The sequence below is a fragment of the Lepisma saccharinum genome, chromosome 4, assembly GCF_977018435.1.
Source record: "Lepisma saccharinum chromosome 4, izLepSacc3.1, whole genome shotgun sequence".
NCBI classification, from domain to species: Eukaryota; Metazoa; Arthropoda; class Insecta; order Zygentoma; family Lepismatidae; genus Lepisma; species Lepisma saccharinum.
The window spans coordinates 76,836,624-76,854,281 of NC_139232.1; the positions used below are offsets into that span (position 1 = coordinate 76,836,624).

General features: G+C 38.3%; 1 protein-coding gene across 1 annotated transcript in view; it reads left to right on the plus strand.

The window, feature by feature from the left end:
- Positions 1-17,658, plus strand: part of LOC145986602 (toll-like receptor 4) — a 41,026-nt gene continuing 23,368 nt past the window's right edge. Inside the window, exons 1-2 of the mRNA XM_083120800.1 lie at positions 1-484; positions 10,234-10,550. Coding sequence (XP_082976926.1) covers positions 114-484; positions 10,234-10,550 — 688 coding nt within the window. The 5' untranslated portion in view covers positions 1-113. The remainder of the gene's footprint in view (positions 485-10,233; positions 10,551-17,658) is intronic.

Below are 17,658 nucleotides of genomic sequence, written 5' to 3' on the forward strand. Positions count from 1 at the left end.
GCTTGTTCCTTTGCTCTATATTCTACATACTTCACATTGTGGAAAGCCTTGGACTATCGAACGACAACCCATTTGATGATGTTCTGAACTTCACTTGTCCTGCAGTTAAACAAATGCAGACTCGTACTCTCAACAACTGTACATTTCAGAAAGAAAGTAGAAGTGTCACGTGTGAAGTCCTGTTAGCAGTGTCCAACACAACGAAGCAATATATTCACGCTGCACTATCATTTGGTGTTCTAGCGAATAGTACTGCTAGCGATGGCAATGGTTCAGTCTGGTGCGTGACTCTGAGTCGTGTTCGTGCCGACTATGTGAAGGTGAATGGAAGTTCACACGAGCAGCAATTCGACACAGCTGAATTCCTTCAGCAATTCCAATATGCACTGGCAGAGTTTAGTCTAAAAATGCCTTTCAGTACCAAAGTGTCCATACCCATAGGAACTGTCGACCTGACTAGCTGTACAGATGACAGACATGAAAGGTAAGCTACAATTTCATATTATTTATTTTGTTTTCTATATTTTATAAAGGAATTGATGAGCATAAAGTGGAGGATTAACGGCCTTTTCTCGGGAGGGGAGGACTCGCCGCTGTGTTAGTTTAAGATGATTTAGTTTTATCTCGTATGCAGCATCTTCAAACTGTAATCGTCAACCTGTGCTTGTCAAACCGGCATTGATGAGTATTTGGCTTTCGCGCTTGACATCTGTCAAGTCGTTCCTTGAGGTTGGCTACGCTGTAACGTGTATGTAAACATATGCTGTAAATGCTGAAAAGTATATGTTAAGAAAACAAGAATGGTTAATCTTTGTCACCACACTATAAGGACTGCATTTCTAATAATTCGTGCGCGCACACACACACACACATACATACATACACACTCGCACGCACGCAAATTACCTGCAATGATAATTAATTGTAATAAAATAAATATGTGAAGATTTACAGGTTACATATGGTTTTTTTATGTTTATGGTACGCAATATAGGTTTTCATATATTTATATCATTACAAAAATAAGGTACCTGAACCCAATATGGCCTACCTAAGGTTTGCGATTGTTTCTAATGGTGTACAAAATCTGGAAGGTAAAACTAATCGCAAAATTCAAAAGAGGGAACATTTCTGGACGTTTACTGAAAATTGGAGTCAGTTTCAAAAAAGTATATTGTATTGTATTGATACACTTATGTTTTATTTACATAACGACATAATGAGATTATACAAAGAAATAACATCGTTTACAAACCAATAAACAAGGAAGTGAAGTGTCATAACTCGGCACCAGAAGACCATGGGCAAATGAAAGGCCCCTCATTATCCTTAGTGACTCCCAGACACACTACGTGAACATAAGAATAACAAATGTAACATTTGCACATGTTCTATACGACATATTCCTAAATATGCCATATTAAATCCACCTCACATAGTGTTCGTTTTTCGTTTGTTTCAAAATATATTTTAGATTAAAGTCTAAACTAAGTACATTGTTGTAAAGTACAAATTATGAGCTACCATGATATAGACTAGAGATACAAACACCTATCACTTGGAAGATGTAGTAAGTAATAACTTACCTATACAATATTAATTCAAGTAGAACACAATCACGAGGTCCAGCTATTTTGCTTCCTTGTCCTCAAGTTACAGCACTATAGGTACAACCAACAACTTCAATCACGTAATTCAGACAGTCTAAATGACATACTAACGTCATCTGTTGAATTCACCATGTAACTACATGGAAACCCAAAATAGTCTATATTGGGTTCAGGTACCAAATGATGGAGAAAGGAGTCGACTTTGCTTGAATGACAAATTCATTTTACACACTCTACAAACACTTATTAAACAAGGAAGTTCATTCACTTATGAATTAACAATTTTTACTAGAAAGTAAATATTACATTCAATGCTCAATGTTAATTCCCTTCCAAGCTCACAAGATCCACTCCGACAATGACTTCTTTCTAGCTCGACTATAGTGGGACCAAAAGCTAAAGAACTTGCGCAGAAAATGGAAAATGTTAGCTGGGGGGATGTTTGGTCGAGTCTTGAGATTAGCTGGGGCCCATGCAGGGCCGCCGTTAGGGAACGCGAGGCCCTGTGCGAACTTTATCCGCGAGGCCTTTGTGTTATGTAATGTTAAAATATCGATAACATTCGTTTCTCGTAAAATTCTTCTCTAGCGCCAACCTGGTTATTAGAATTGTGTAATTATTACCTATTGTTAAACACGAGCGCGCGTTCGCAGTATCGCCGTTTAGCAACAATAAAATTTAAAATTTGGCAACCAGCTTTTCTTAATGACTGCTGATTGAGACCTTGTTTTAGCGATACAAGCCCTAGAAAAATAATATGTTATCCTGTGTGTTCGCAGCCAGGTACTGTAAATTTACCCTTGTTGTTGATATGTATTTTTGTCTGCCAGAAAATGCACTAAATACGGAAAGGGGATTATGACAGCAAGAACAGGCCCCAGGGGGTGGCAACTCGGGCGCTCACCCGAGGTCCCGCGCTCCACGGGACACCGCGCAACATAAAAATGGTTTGTGAGAGTTCGTTTCCGAGTTTATAGGATGCTGGTGCTTCCAATTAAGTAACTAATCTGATATAGCCTGCATTCGTATCTTATTTTGACATACTTAAACATATCCAAAATTACTGAAATCATAAACAAAGTAGCTAGGGAAAGCGGGAGGTATGTTTTTAAAACGCAGCTGTGTAGACGCTGATACTTGTTTGAAGACTTTGGACCCAATTTATTATCTTGAGAACCTCTCAATTACCATCTCTTAAACACACTTTAATATTTTTACCTCCTTATTTTATGCATTAAAAAAATTAAAAAGTAATTTACAACCCAATTACCCTACCTAGAACTCACCAGATATTAGTGCTGCAGTCTGTGGACAAAAGTGTGTTAAGAAGAAAGTAAAAACTGCATTTTACACTCAGTTTTAAAAGGAGAAAAAAATTAAATATATGTTTATAATTACAAATGTTTTTAAGAAAACTTCGCAATTTTCATAAAACTAAATAAAACAATATTATCCCAGTATTCTATGGCTTTGGAAAACCTACTGCTTACAGTTTATATATGAATGGCTTATTGCAGAAAGGGACCTGAGTCACATTTTTGAGGTATCGGAATTAATTTTTTCATCTCCACTGTGTCTAGCAGCATACTGCAGGGGGGTGCATTGAGGGTTGCAAAATTAACTATTCATTATGTTGAATATTTGAGCCAACAACGGCACATTTCTTTCTTACACTATTAATATTATACGATTTTTCATTGTTTTTCTCAGAATTGTGCAAAAGTGACTCAGGTCCCTTTCTGCAATAAGCCATTCATATGTAGATAAATAAATAATAATACATACAGTAATTTTTTTGGTACAACCTAGCATTTTTTAGAGTATCTCAAAACTTTGAAAAACATGTGGGTAATTGGGAGGTAGTTTTCTGCCCTCCTTAACCCCCCCTTTAAAGTGTATGTATTAAGATTTTTAAAAATGCTTCATACTCCTTGGAGTATATTTACTTGTTTTAAGGCTAAAAACCACACAATTCCCACTTGACAAAAAATTAGTGTTACATTTAGTTAAAGCAGGACAAACCTAGTTTTTCACTTTTAAAGTCAGAAAAGTGCAGTAGTCGAAACAATATTTTTTTACTCGCTAGAGAATTGAAGCAAAATGCTGAAAAAAATACAATTAGTGCCCAACGAATAAAGCTATCATTTCATGTACTAGTTATTGCTTTATGACAATACAGGAAATTAATAAAAATAAAATAAAGTGATACCACCCAGTTACCCCACCAACCCAATTTCCCCCGCTTACCCTACTATATAAAGATAGTGTTCCAAATATTTGTATCAAAAATACTTAACATATATTGTTTGTTTACTTATAGAATGAAATATAATATGAAAATATTATTTTATGGAAAGAATGCAAATTCACTACAGTGTCAAAATTCAATGAATAGTAAAGAAAACAATTATGTTATTGGATATGATTAAATATTGCTACTTTTTTAGTTAAAGTATCAATATGATATTGAACTATCCCGGTTTTGAAATTAAATATGTACTAGGGGTACATGAAATTGATTTAGTTATCGATTTGTTGTTTTAAGTTCACTTTATACCCAGAGGGGGTTATCGGGACTGGACCTACAGTTTAAAGTGGGATCCGAACCACAGTACCATTTGCCTCCACCTGGTATCAAACCCGGGACCCCTTGATTATAAGGCAACGACCAATATGAAAACGAAATGAACATGTAATAGTGTTTACATTATAATTTTGTAGGACACCTGTACTTCAGACTAAGTAACAAAAATTGAAAAAAGAAATTAATTATACTTCCTGCAAATATTTTATGCCCCAGGCTCCGTAATGCAAGATTGTGCGCTGCCAAATACTTAAGGACATACAGTATTCGTTTGAAGACCTTACGCTAGTGCCGCTTTTTCTGTGAAATCAACAGTCCATGTTGCTCATCAATAGTTATGTTTTTCTGCAGTCTAAATTCACATTCGGTTCATTTTTTAAAGGTATTGAATTTGGCTTTCTGATATTTCATGGTTTTGTAGTCGATAGCTTATGACGAGCTTCTTATTGCACGTCCTTTAAAATTATTCACTAAGAAATATTGTCCTTCATTAGGACACAAGGCTTGCAACTAAAGTCGGTACATTAGCCTAGCAGAAATATTTATTACAAAGGGCAGTGGAAGGCTTAAGCAGCCCAATTGTAGGTATAGAGGAATTATTCATATAAGGCTCGATAGTAAAAAGGTTTATTAAACATCATGCCAGAAGGGCTTGAGACTACATAAATGATGATAATAAGAATATAAACCCCAATCTACATTCAATAAATAATCAAGAAACGATTTTACATAAATTGAATTATACAATTAAATCTTTACATAACTAAGGTAAAAAAAAGTAAAGTGCTCTGCTTCCCTGTACTTAGCACCACGCCATGAAGGCATATAGGGGGTGTGGGGGTAACGCCCTACACTTTCTTGATCCGGTCGTGAGTGGGGGTGATGTGATCAGCATCATACATAAGTGTATCAATACAATACAATATAGTTATTTGAAACTGACTCCAATTTTCAGTAAACGTCCAGAAATGTTCGCTCTTTCCAATTCAATAAATAATCAAGAAATAAATTTACATTTTTACATTTTACCTGGGTTTCCCCCAGGTATCCATGTCATTCGACGCTGGGTGGGCGCCGGGGCCGCTTCCAACGTTAGTTCACGGAATCGAGCCGGCCGGGGATCGAACCCGGGACCTTTAGCATGGTAGTTAGACGCGTTACCGACTGGGCCACCGCGGGCACCACATAACTAAGGCTTCCTAACACTTTATTTAACCAAAAGGGAATTATAGTAATTTCATTTTAATATCTAATTTTAATATTAATTTTTCCCCCAAAAGACCTATCTCAGAATAGAACAAAGTATGCTGGGCTTTTACTAAAATATCCCAACTACATAAAACAACTTAAAATACTAAACCACTACAAAAACCGCTACTCCCTGGACTTTGTTCCATTCCGAGTATGTCCCTTTTAACACTCAAAAGAAGGAACTCAACTTTACGTGCTTTAACCTCAGCTAATCAGTGAGAAGTGAAGTTCCCATACGAGGCTTGCTTTCCTCCGACCTCCGGCATTTCTTAGCCTCGCCCCTCCCCAAATCAAAGCCATCTGGTGGCAAACTAACTAAACATTTCTCTTTATTACACTCAAAGACCTTGCATATGGTTAAATGCCTTCAATCATCGCAGCCTTCTTTTCTGAGATCGCCTCTGCTTTTAGATCCAGGTGAGTTGACGTCAGTTTTAAACAGTTATGAATTTGATTCAATCATTCAAAAGGACCCTATTCGCATCATAAATCATGATTACCCAATTAAAGGTGATAATCGATACTTCAGACCCGCACCCTTCTTTCCAAACAGCTTACAACAAAACAGAAAATCTTATCTTTCACCTTCGAGTACACCAACCACCTTCTGTCGACCGTTTCCCCATTTTGCATAACACGCTTATAATGTCCAGGTGAAAAGTATATATTATCACCATTAATTGGGTAATCATGATATATGATGCGAATAGGGCCGTTTTGAATGATTGAATCAAAGTATTTAAAACTGACGTCCACTCACCTGGATCTAAAAGCAGAGGCGATCTGTCATCAGACTCAGAAGATGAACATGAAACATACTCTTCCTCGCAATTAGTTCGTACATTTGGCACCTGGTTCACAGACGAGCTACATTTAAGGTCACCGCCACCACTTGCAAACACGACTTGAACTATATCATGAACACACTCCGTAACACCACCATCAACACTAACACTAAAACACTTGACGTCAAGTGTATCTACATTATTTCCGTCTATCGTGGCGATATTTGAAGTGGAAACTGTATTTACAGGCAGCAAGATTCTCTCGAAGGCACCCTTCTGACTTTTTAAAAACGCGTACTTTATCATTTTTTTTTAGTCTTTTGGAATCCAGATTCAAATTTACGAAATTTGTCCCATTACCTAGACATTCCTATAATCGCGATTCTACACACACGCACGCATTACTGTGTCAAACAAGAATAACTTGAAATTTGTTGACACTTCGGCATGGTTGTAATATCTGGCAAAATATGGAAACGTTCCTTCTCTGGGAGAGCTTGAGAGGCAATAAAAATATTGTAACATACTCATATCTCCAGATATTTACTTCTATTTCATCTGCGGGGGCAATATGCCGACCCAAGGTCCTTTGACCTGCACACTGCTTGCCTTGCGAGGCCTGTTTCTGAAGCCCTTATTAGAAATGGATGAAGTTGTAAAGTTTGACGTCAGAGAGAGGGAAGGGGGCGGAAGAAAACACAGTACACCCCTGATTAAAAAGTGAAATAACCTTGTGTAATTTTTGTTGTATTTGTGTGTTCCTTATGATTTATTTTTGTAGGATTCTCATTTCATATCTAAGTTTGAGACATAAAACGCAATATTGAAAAACTGATATTGTTTTCCATGTTTCCTTCCGACAAGGAGTTTCGAAAAATTATTGAGAAGACAAATATGACAAATTTGTTGTTCATTGTTTTACAAGCGCTACTTACAATCTGAAGTACTTGGAATATCACCAAATAAGGGACAACGAATTGACGCCAATCCTGTGCTGCGAATTGCTTACCTAAAAAATCGGGAAATTAGTAGTATACGTGCAGAAAAGCTAGAATGAAAACACAATGAAAATGAATTCATGCAAACTAAGGTTTGCTTAAATTCTGCAGTCACATTTCAGTGCATAAAAGTGAGAGGCAAATTATTGATTGTTTGTGCCAGCATTGTTCTCAAACTATATGTATGCCTACTTTTCTTATTTTACGTCACTTTTCTGCCTCTTTAGTTAAATCGTTACGATGAGCATAAATAACGCTTATATACTGCTGGACAAAAAAAACCGGACACCTTAATATTTGACATCTGAATTGCAATTACTTATGAATTATGCTCTCAGTTAAGTATTGTACAATTGAACATTCATTATCGAACATTTTCCATAGTTTTTCCGTTTATTATTTATCTATTTATTTATTTATTTACTCGTATTTACTTATTTGGAACACCTAGTAGGCTCAAAATCAATTTCATTCAATTTTGTTTTAATTTATTGATTTTCAATTCCTGTTGATGTTATTTTGTTTAATGTCTAGAGAGCCATGAATTTTGGTTCATAGTAACCATAGTAACAGATAATATTGACATTGTCATTGCTGGTATTTTTCTTGCAAGTGTATTGTAAGTTTGCTAGCTTGAAAATGAGACGTGAAGAGGTAGTAAAAGCAGTAACTCTTCGCGATGATGGTCGTAGTGTACACTATATTGCTAGGATGCTAAATATAGCACAAAGTACTATCCATGAAGCTCTCAGACGGTATGATGCAACTGGTTCCTATGGTAGAAGACCGGGTTCTGGTCAGAAACGATGCACAACAGCACGGGAAGATTGTTTAATGCGTATCATAGTCTTAAGAGACCGTCGTACAACTTCAAATATTGTGGCACAGCATTTGAGAAATGTTCATAGAGCTTTGGTTTCTTCACGAACAGTTCGTAGAAGACTGAATGAAAGTGGTTTATCATCTCGGAGGCCGGCTACAGGTCCCAGGTTGTTAGCACGTCACCGGAAGCGAAGACTGGAATTTGCTACAAAACACTTACATTGTAATGTGGAGCAGTGGGAAAAGGTTTTATTCTTCGATGAGTCAAAATTCAACCTACGTTCATCAGACAGGCGTGAACATGTGTATAGAAGACCTATTGAGCATTATGCGCAATGTTGTTTCGTTGAAATATCACCCTTTGGAGGCAGTGGTGCCATGGTCTGAGGAGGTATTTCTTTACAAGGACGTACAGAGTTGGTTCTTGTAGAGAATGGGGCAATGACAGCTTGCAGGTATATTACAGAATGTGTGGCAAATCATGTAGTACCATATGCACCATTCATAGGCCCGGACTTTGTTTTTATGCATGACAATGCGTGTCCTCACATTGCGAATATTGTCACGGAGTTCTTGGACGAAGTTGCGATTACGTGATTAGAATGGCCACCACAAAGTCCAGACCTAAATCTGATAGAGGACGTCTGGGATCAACTGAAACAACATATCAGAAACCGCGCAATAGTTCCAGAAACAATTGAAGAGCTAAGACTTGCTATTCAAGAAGAATGGGAGCAATTGGACCAAGAAGTGATTGCCAACCTTATTCGAAGTATGCCACAGCTGTTACAAGCTGTAATTGATGCCAGGGGAGGTAACACCCACTACTAGACAGCTTATATACCCCACCAGTACCAGTTAACAATATTAAAAAAATATTGGTAAGATTTCCTTTTCTCTTTTTTTTGGGGTAGTTTTCTGTAACTTTCGTTTTTGTTCTAATTTATCTTATTAACAATAAATTTTAATTTGCCTTCTGTTGAATATATTCAGGTTTTCTTATTTCCAATAATTTCTGCAACCTTTAGTTAGCCTTCGAATCAGAATTTATGCGTTATCACAAAAAATGCAAGTGTCCGGTTTTTTTTGTCCAGCAGTATATAAAGCTAGCTGATTTCCCGACGTTGCCCGGGTATTTATTTATCCCAATCTTCTATTAGACAGGAATATAATGAATTCTAACTATAGGGTAAAATGAACTTGGAGTTGAACCGCATTGGGAGTGTCACTATTCATCTCAGCGGCCCTGAAAACTATGGATTCTACAATAATATCGGTCGTTTTCGATTCTTTTTACATGTCACCCCCTTCCCACCCCACCCCTAGGGGTGCCAGGGGTGTCTTACCCGCACAATATGTCTTTCAAGATTGTAAGTCATATGTGTACCAAGTTTGGTCATCGTGAATGTCACCCATTAGCTTAGAAACTCCGAAAACTATGGATTCGACACTAATGTAGGTCATTTTTGACATTTTATTTTTCACACCCTCTCACCCCCATCCCGATAGGTGGTGAACTTGAAGTTGAACGGCATTGGGAGTGTCACTATTCATCTTAGCGACCCCGAAAACTATGGATTCCACACTAATATCGGTTGTTTTCGATTATTTTTACATGTCATAAGCATTTTATGATGCCTGTCCTCGGTCGAGCATTAGGCAGGAAATCAGGGAAAGTTCGAGTCACAAATGGGTCGTTGATCCTTGTCGGCGAATTTTCACTGATGGCTTGACAAGAGGAGACATAGTTGTCCGTTACCAGAAACACAACTTTGTTATGACGCAATTTTTCTTTTCACAACAATTATGTTTTTCTTCCTCCTATTCGAGTGCAATCGCGCTTGCACAAAATATGAGCAAATAACTGATTTGGTAGCGCGAGCGAGGCCGCTCAAAGCGCGAGGCCCTGTGCGATGGCACGAGTCCCACACCCCTAAGGGCGGCCCAGATCCTATGGTTTAACATGGTGGCAAGAAGCAGCTGGGGGGGGGGGTATGGTTTACAAGAATTTTACTAGCTGGAGGGATACTCCCTGCATCCACCTCACTTGAAGCACTGGATGACATATATACTTCTAATAACCTTGCATATAGGCATAGATCAAGGCAAGATTTCACATGTAATGTTTTCGCTGAAATATGAACAAACTAATATAATATAACTGAATTTCCTTTTTATTGCAGACAATCATGTAAGGTGGAAGTGAATGTAGTTTCGAAAGTCTTGGAGCCAAACTCAATTAACAGCAAGTATCAACTGAAACAAATAATCAAAAACCTTTACATGGATGTACTTGGTGGTGTAGTGACAAGCATTAATGCAAGCTTAAATGAAGGAGGAGGTTCACGAGAACTGCTCGAATTGTTCAGTGGTTTAGTAATTGAGAAAATATACCTCACATCAAGTTATTTTCAGGACTTCTCCCACAAATTCTTTAATAGCATGATGAATCTTACCAGCTTGAGTTTAATTCGTTGCAGTATTGACTATTTTGATATTAGTAAGTATTATATACTTTTATCTAGTAGGCTATTATCTTAGTCAATAATGATAACCTGGGGGTAAATGTCTGTTATATCGGAGACACTTTTCTTCAAATTTACAGGAGAAACTACTTACGGAAATGAGTTTCTGTTGCATTTATCAAACTTCGTGGAGGTATTTTGTCACTATTGAATGCTGCACAACATAAAATAAGCACTTTTGATGTAATAAAGTAGCCTTTTGTGCGAAGCGACAACATTATGCCGTTGTTTCCATTATGAACCTGCAGATGGCGCGAGTGTAGAAAGTCACGCGGTCTCGCGAGAGGAAGAAGTGTTTTCCAAACGTGCCTTTTTTTACCAGAATTTTTTTTTTATTATTTTTTTAACTATGCTTACCTAACCTAACCTGCCGGAAATGGTTCGTGGGGCTAACGTGAATGGTTTTGGGGGCTATCGTGAATTGCAACACTGCATGCCCACTCCAAATCGACAAAACACAAGCACGACGCGTGATGATCCACAGTTGTGCGCGAAATATTCTGTGTTCCGCCACGGAAGAAAGGACCCAAAGAATTACTTGTAATGTGAAAAATCGAAGTTATTTTCGTGTAAAAAGCATAATGGTACCTTGAAATAGGTTCCGCAATACACAATTGGTAAGTACGAACCATTTGAAACTGAAAATATGCGTTAGAAATGTGTCTCCGATATAACAGACATTTACCAACCTGGGCTCATAAGAAATCTATCTATTGAGGTAGGAATTGAAACGTTTGTGACAAAAAAATGAGGAAATTGTTTCCTCTGTAAAGAGTGTGACAGTAGCTCATAAAAGTTGGGAATTTCATTCCCTACTGAACTTATCTTGGCATTGCCCTAAGTAGAGCATCAGCATTACTGCAAAATTCTAAGAATATATACATTAAATCATAACTATACTGGGAGGATTATAGACCATAGTGAATTCACTGTGCTTCATTTGCAGATTCATAACAATGTGCTTTTCCTCCTCATTCCATATTACAGTACATATTTGGAAGAGAAGGAATTGAAACAATCAAAATAACCTTTACATAATGTGTACTCCATATTCTTCTCAATGTATATTTTATTTAAGTCTTTCTTATGAAACGTCATCCGCATATGTAACCACTTATAGTCCTTAAGACTTAATTTCTAATTTATATATACAAGAGTCATGTGGTAATTATCACAAGTTATTAAAGTTACATACATTTGTGACAAATGTTTACATTGAAGCAGCACATGTACAGTGGGATCCATGAGTATTACCATGCAAATTGTCTATCACCATGTTCGTGCACATTGTTTGACCCAATAAGAGCTTTAATAATTAAAATAAAACCCAAAACAAGCTGTTGACAACTTCTGCACGAGCGTACATAAATTCCATTGCTTAAAAACACATAGGATGTAAGAGAAAAATTAATGAAAATAGTCATGGACAATTTGCCAAGCAATACTATTAGATCCCACTGTACCACACCTTCCCCAACCACAGACAAAGTTTTCCTTTCTGACCACTAGAAGGCAGTATTGAACACCAAGGACGCTCTGTTGTGTACAAGGTACTCCAAAATGAAGTGTTGTTGTCATACCACCCACCCATCACCTCTTCAAAACTTCCATATCTTACTTTTCATTGAAAGTGAAATCTGCACATTTATTGTGTTAATTATTAAGAATTAAAGAGCTTTATTCCCATATATTTATCTAACAAAAGCTCATATTCATAATCATAAAGATGCAGTAGAACATTGAAATCCAGTAAGAGAACAAAGCAAAAGAAATAATATTCAATTAGCACTCTCTGTTGTCCAAAAGTGGGTGAAGAAAGTTGGTGGCATAGCTAACCAACAAATGGCCGACTGAGAGATCATAACCATAGCCATGCCAGTGGTAGTGGTACAGTCAGGGACACTTCTGGGTTGTAATTGATTGATTGAATTGGTGTTTTAAGTCCACTTTATGCACAGTAAGGCTAATTGGGACTGGGCCTACAGTTTAAAGTGGGATCCGAATCACTATGTGCCTCCACCAGGAATCGAACCCAGGACCTTCTGGGTTGTAATGAATGTCAGTAGAGTTGTTTCAACCCAGAAATGTTCATGAATATACAACGGTACTAACAATTGAACAATCAGGAGTAAAGTGCTGTCATTAGCAACTTATTGATAAACACGTTAAAATTCCTACCCTTAAAAACAACTTTTTCTCTATTGGTTAGCACAATAAACTGGCTCATCTGCCATAAAGGAGTATAAATTACAGAAATTTTGGATATTTTTTTTAAAAGGATTCCATAAAATAGCAATTTTCTCCCTACTGAACAGTATTTTATCAGACAGAGCAAGAGTGAGAGAGAGAGAAAAAGATATATATATATATATATATATATATATATATATATATATATATATATATATACCGCGTGAGGCACCTAAAAGTACCACCTGAAATAGCGAAGAAACCAGAAACAGTAGCGATGTGAGGTTTGCGAGAAACAATAACATCAAATGGGGCTCGTAAATTGGAGGTATGGGGTGGGTCGAAAAATATCGACAAATGGGGCATCTGGAGCAAAGTCATATATTTTTAAATGGAACGATATACAATAACATGCATAATATAAAAGAGCACACGCAGAGAAACACAAAGCCGTTGGTCTCATGCATCTACTGCACATAGGAACGAAGATATGGCCATGTGAAAATATGTAAACAAACTAACAAGTGGCCCACTTGACCGTCAGTACCACGGCATGTACAAGTATGAGATGTCGGAAGCCATTGGACAAGATGAAGACAGAACGTGTTAAAGGAAGAAAAAATACAGTAGACATCGTCAGCACCATGTATTTGACAGTGTTACAGCATAATGAAAATGACCATGACAGTATGTCGAAGAACCACTGCGTAAGAAGCGAAAACCTGTCAAAGTGTGATTTCAAAGTGGTGGCCGTCAGCTGCGATACAGTCAACGAGTCGCCCACTCAAAGATCGTTGCACAGAATGTAGCATCTCGTAGGGAATGTCCCTACAGGCCGCAGTAATGCGGTGTTGCATATCCTCTGGAGTTGTTGGCACATCCCGGTAGACAATGTCCTTCAGCTTTCCCCACAGGAAAAAGTCTAACGGTGTCAAATCTGGGGAACGAGCCAGCCATTTGACAGGCCCTCCACGTCCAATCCAACGATTTGGAAATGTATTTTCCACACATGCTGTAGCGCGTCTTGCACTGTGAGCTGGGCACCCGTCATGTTGGTACCACATTTCCCTCCTTGTCTGAAGTGGTATGTCCTCCAATAGTACAGGCAGTTCATGTTGTAAAAACTGTATGTATCGGTCAGCATTCAGTGTCCCTTGTATAAAAAAAGGGCCAATGAGATGTTCACCCACTATACCACACCACACGTTCACACTCCATGGGCACTGGCGTTCCACTTGGCGAAGCCAATGTGGATTTGTCACCGACCAATAGTGCATGTTCCTTAGGTTGACATTTCCATGATTGGTAAAAGTTGCCTCGTCAGTGAAGAGGATACGTGACAAATCGGGTGTGTCGTGTCGTAACATCCATGTGCAAAACCGAACACGGTCCACAAAATCATTCCCGTGAAGTTCCTGATGGAGGGAGATATGATATGGGTGAAACTTGTGTGTGTGCAGAATGCGCAATACACTTCGCTGACTCATCCCAGCATCCCTGGCAATTTCACGGGAGCTAACGTGCGGATTCACATCAACAGCGGCGAGAACATTTGTTGCACCTGCCTCACCTGTAGTTTGCTTGTTCCGCACACGTGCTCGTGGTGTTACACTTCCGGTGTCTCTTAATTTAATAAATAACTTACCAAACAGACGTCGAGATGGCTGTCGTCTGTCCGGATATCTCTCTGCGTACACACGGTAGGCTTCTGAGGCATTCTTTCGGCATTCCCCATAAATCAGGATCATGTCCGCTTTTTCTATGTTTGTGAACACCAGTGACGATGCTACATAAAGGGCAACTAGGGCACTGCCCCACAACAATTTTAACATAAAAAGTTCATCTGAAGAGACGATCGGTATATACGCGTAAATATTTTGTTTTTTTGTTTTTCCCTCAACCCCTACGTTGCTGCAACCAGACTTACAGGGTATGCACCCTGTGCGAGGTTAATATATTTCTCCGTCCTGTTGGAGAGAGTCCAATCTCGGCTCTGCCCCGGAGACGTGACGTCACTGACTGATCCAAACATTTACAGCATCGGCAAGGGACGGTCCTCTCACAATGGAAAAGCGCGAAATTCGTAGCCGTCTCTGGGCAGGGAACGAGGTGCCCTGCCCATTCATGTTTGCCTCAATCACCGTTCAGTGTTTCCAGCGCTTGGCAGGCAGTTCATTCGTTCTTCCAGCCTGCAGCAATAAGATAGAAAAAAAATCCCTCGAATGCTTTTCTTCGCGCTTGTTCCGGCGACCTGAAAAGTTGACAACACTTTTTATTGCACAAACTAGTCCCTCGTATTTTTAAAAAGATCCTTCTTTCTTCCCATTGTAATACGGATTTGGATTTGAGTTAGTGTGTGAGTTTGCGTTGCGTTTCGTCTGTGCGTATTGGTCGCTTATGAAATAATTAGTTTCTCGCGATTTTATAGTTACTGTCTGTGTTTATTTATTTGTGTAATTGTGTCTGTGTTCCAGCAACTTGACATGCAGAATATCTTCGTAAGTATAAACGAACTTTTTGGGGGTACATGGCCATTGTAAAATGTTGTAACTGAACTTAACGCTGCATCATCTTCCTAGTTAGTCATTGATATTAGTGGATACTTGGTGAATATGACATTGAATCATGTAGAAACTTTAATATCTACGCCTTTAAATTCATTGACAATGGAAGAGAAACTGCAGTGTAACATTTTTCTAATCATTCCAGTATCTACCCAAAGTTTAGTTACTGCAAGCGTATAGGGTTCCGACGTCAATATTCGAGTTTTTTTTTTATTCATGTAATTTGTTCCATATGTTGCTGATTTTTCGTATTCCTACGTAGTGAGTATTTAATGCTCTTTGGAGAGATATCTTGATCAGAATGTTAATTTTATTCCAAATTGTTCGAACAATTTACTTACTCCATATCAAGGAACTCCCCTCAAAAACCTTAAAGAGGAATATAGAGGTAAACTGCCCCCCCTCCCCACCCAAAAGAAAAATGTGCCCTGTCTGACTGAAAAGGCACGCGCCGCCCCTGGTGAACACCATAATCTTCGCTCTTACCACTACGACTGCTTGCTATGAACTAACACGATCTCGTGGACCTGCTATCAAAACTTGCTCTGCGTAAAGGCAATTCTGTCAGGCACCTGAGAAGTCTTACATGCCGTGGTACTGACGGTCAAGTGGGCCACTTGTTAGTTTGTTTACATATTTTCACATGGCCATATCTTCGTTCCTATGTGCAGTAGATGCATGAGACCAACGGCGTTGTGTTTCTCTGCGTGTGCTCTTTTATATTATGCATGTTATTGTATATCGTTCCATTTAAAAAAATATGACTTTGCTCCAGATGCCCCATTTGTCGATATTTTTCGATCCACCCCATACCTCCGATTTACGAGCCCCATTTGATATTATTGTTTGCCGCAAACCTCACATCGCTACTGTTTCTGGTTTCTTCGCTATTTCAGGTGGTACTTTTAGGTGCCTCACGCGGTATATATATATATATATAACTGTTCAGTGGTATATGAATTATACCTGTCGAATATTTATTATTATGGTATTTTAACTATATACACCATGTATTTTTAGAATATGACCGAAACAAGGTTGTATGGAGCAAATATATAAGGTATTTGTATAATTGGTATTTCATTTTAGAAATATAAATTAGGGGCACACCAATTGTTTATGGTTGTGCACTTCTATGATGGCAATGTGTACATTATTGGTGTAAAACAACTGAGGGTGGAGATATCTAGTCCACAGATTACAAATATAAATTATGATTTTATATGTTAATCATAAAATATTACTTCATAACATTATTAATGACACTGAAACACAGATTAAGCTAAGTGATAATTCCAAGTTGTTTGAATTATATCGAGTTTCTGGTAGAAAGAGAGTGGTGAGTTTCAACAATTGGTCTCTTTTTAAGATCAAGGTTTTATACAAAGCTTTCTCGCTGCTGATGAGGTTAAGGTCATTTATAGGGGTTATAAGGGCAAATTTAGGGTCAAAATATGTGTGACAATAAATTGGATTTTGTGAAAAATTTTCGGGTCTTGGGAGAAAAGTTGGAGGGATGATAGAAGACTCTGCTTAGACTGACTCCTGTATGGCCAAATGGTTATCACTTTTGCATTCTTCGTGGAAACTTCACAGATGAAGAACTACTTGAAAGAATAGCAGTGAACTGTGGACAAGAATCTTAATTAACTACTGCAATCGAGCTTGTCCTCTAAAGAAAAATAACTGAAAAGACTTTGGCTCACTCAGAACTGTTTCATCATGTATAGATGGACTCTTCCTGCCCATATTCTTTGCTAATGAATGCTGACTACTTGTGCATTTTTATGGGAGAAATTAGCTGACGCAGTTGCCTTCTTGTAGGAAATTCCTGTTGTTTCTCATTTTGGGAAAAAGCTGAAGTGATCTAATCTGTATAAGTCTAACTGCCACACAGGAGACCCTGGTTCTATTCACGTGATGGGTGAAATCAGGTTTGAATATTTTCAATGGTGTCTGTAAACAAGTGGCTCTGGACTTAACAAACCTCTTATTACCTAAGGGCAGTGTAAAGGTGGCAGGAGTGTGGTACTGATCACATCACCACTACCAACACTATCATCACCATCAGCACCACCACCATGGTGAAAATCAAGAATGTACTTTCACACCCCTTTTGTGCCTTCTTGGTATGGTGCAATTTACACCTTTACCTTGGTACCTGTTCCAAGAAGTACTTAATTGGATAGAGTCCCGGGTTCGATACCCAGTGGAGGCACATAGTGGTTCAGATCGCACTTTAAACTATAGGTCCAGTCCCAATTAGCCTTACTGTGCATAAAGTGGACTTAAAATACCAACTCAATCAATCATTACTCGCCCGACCCTG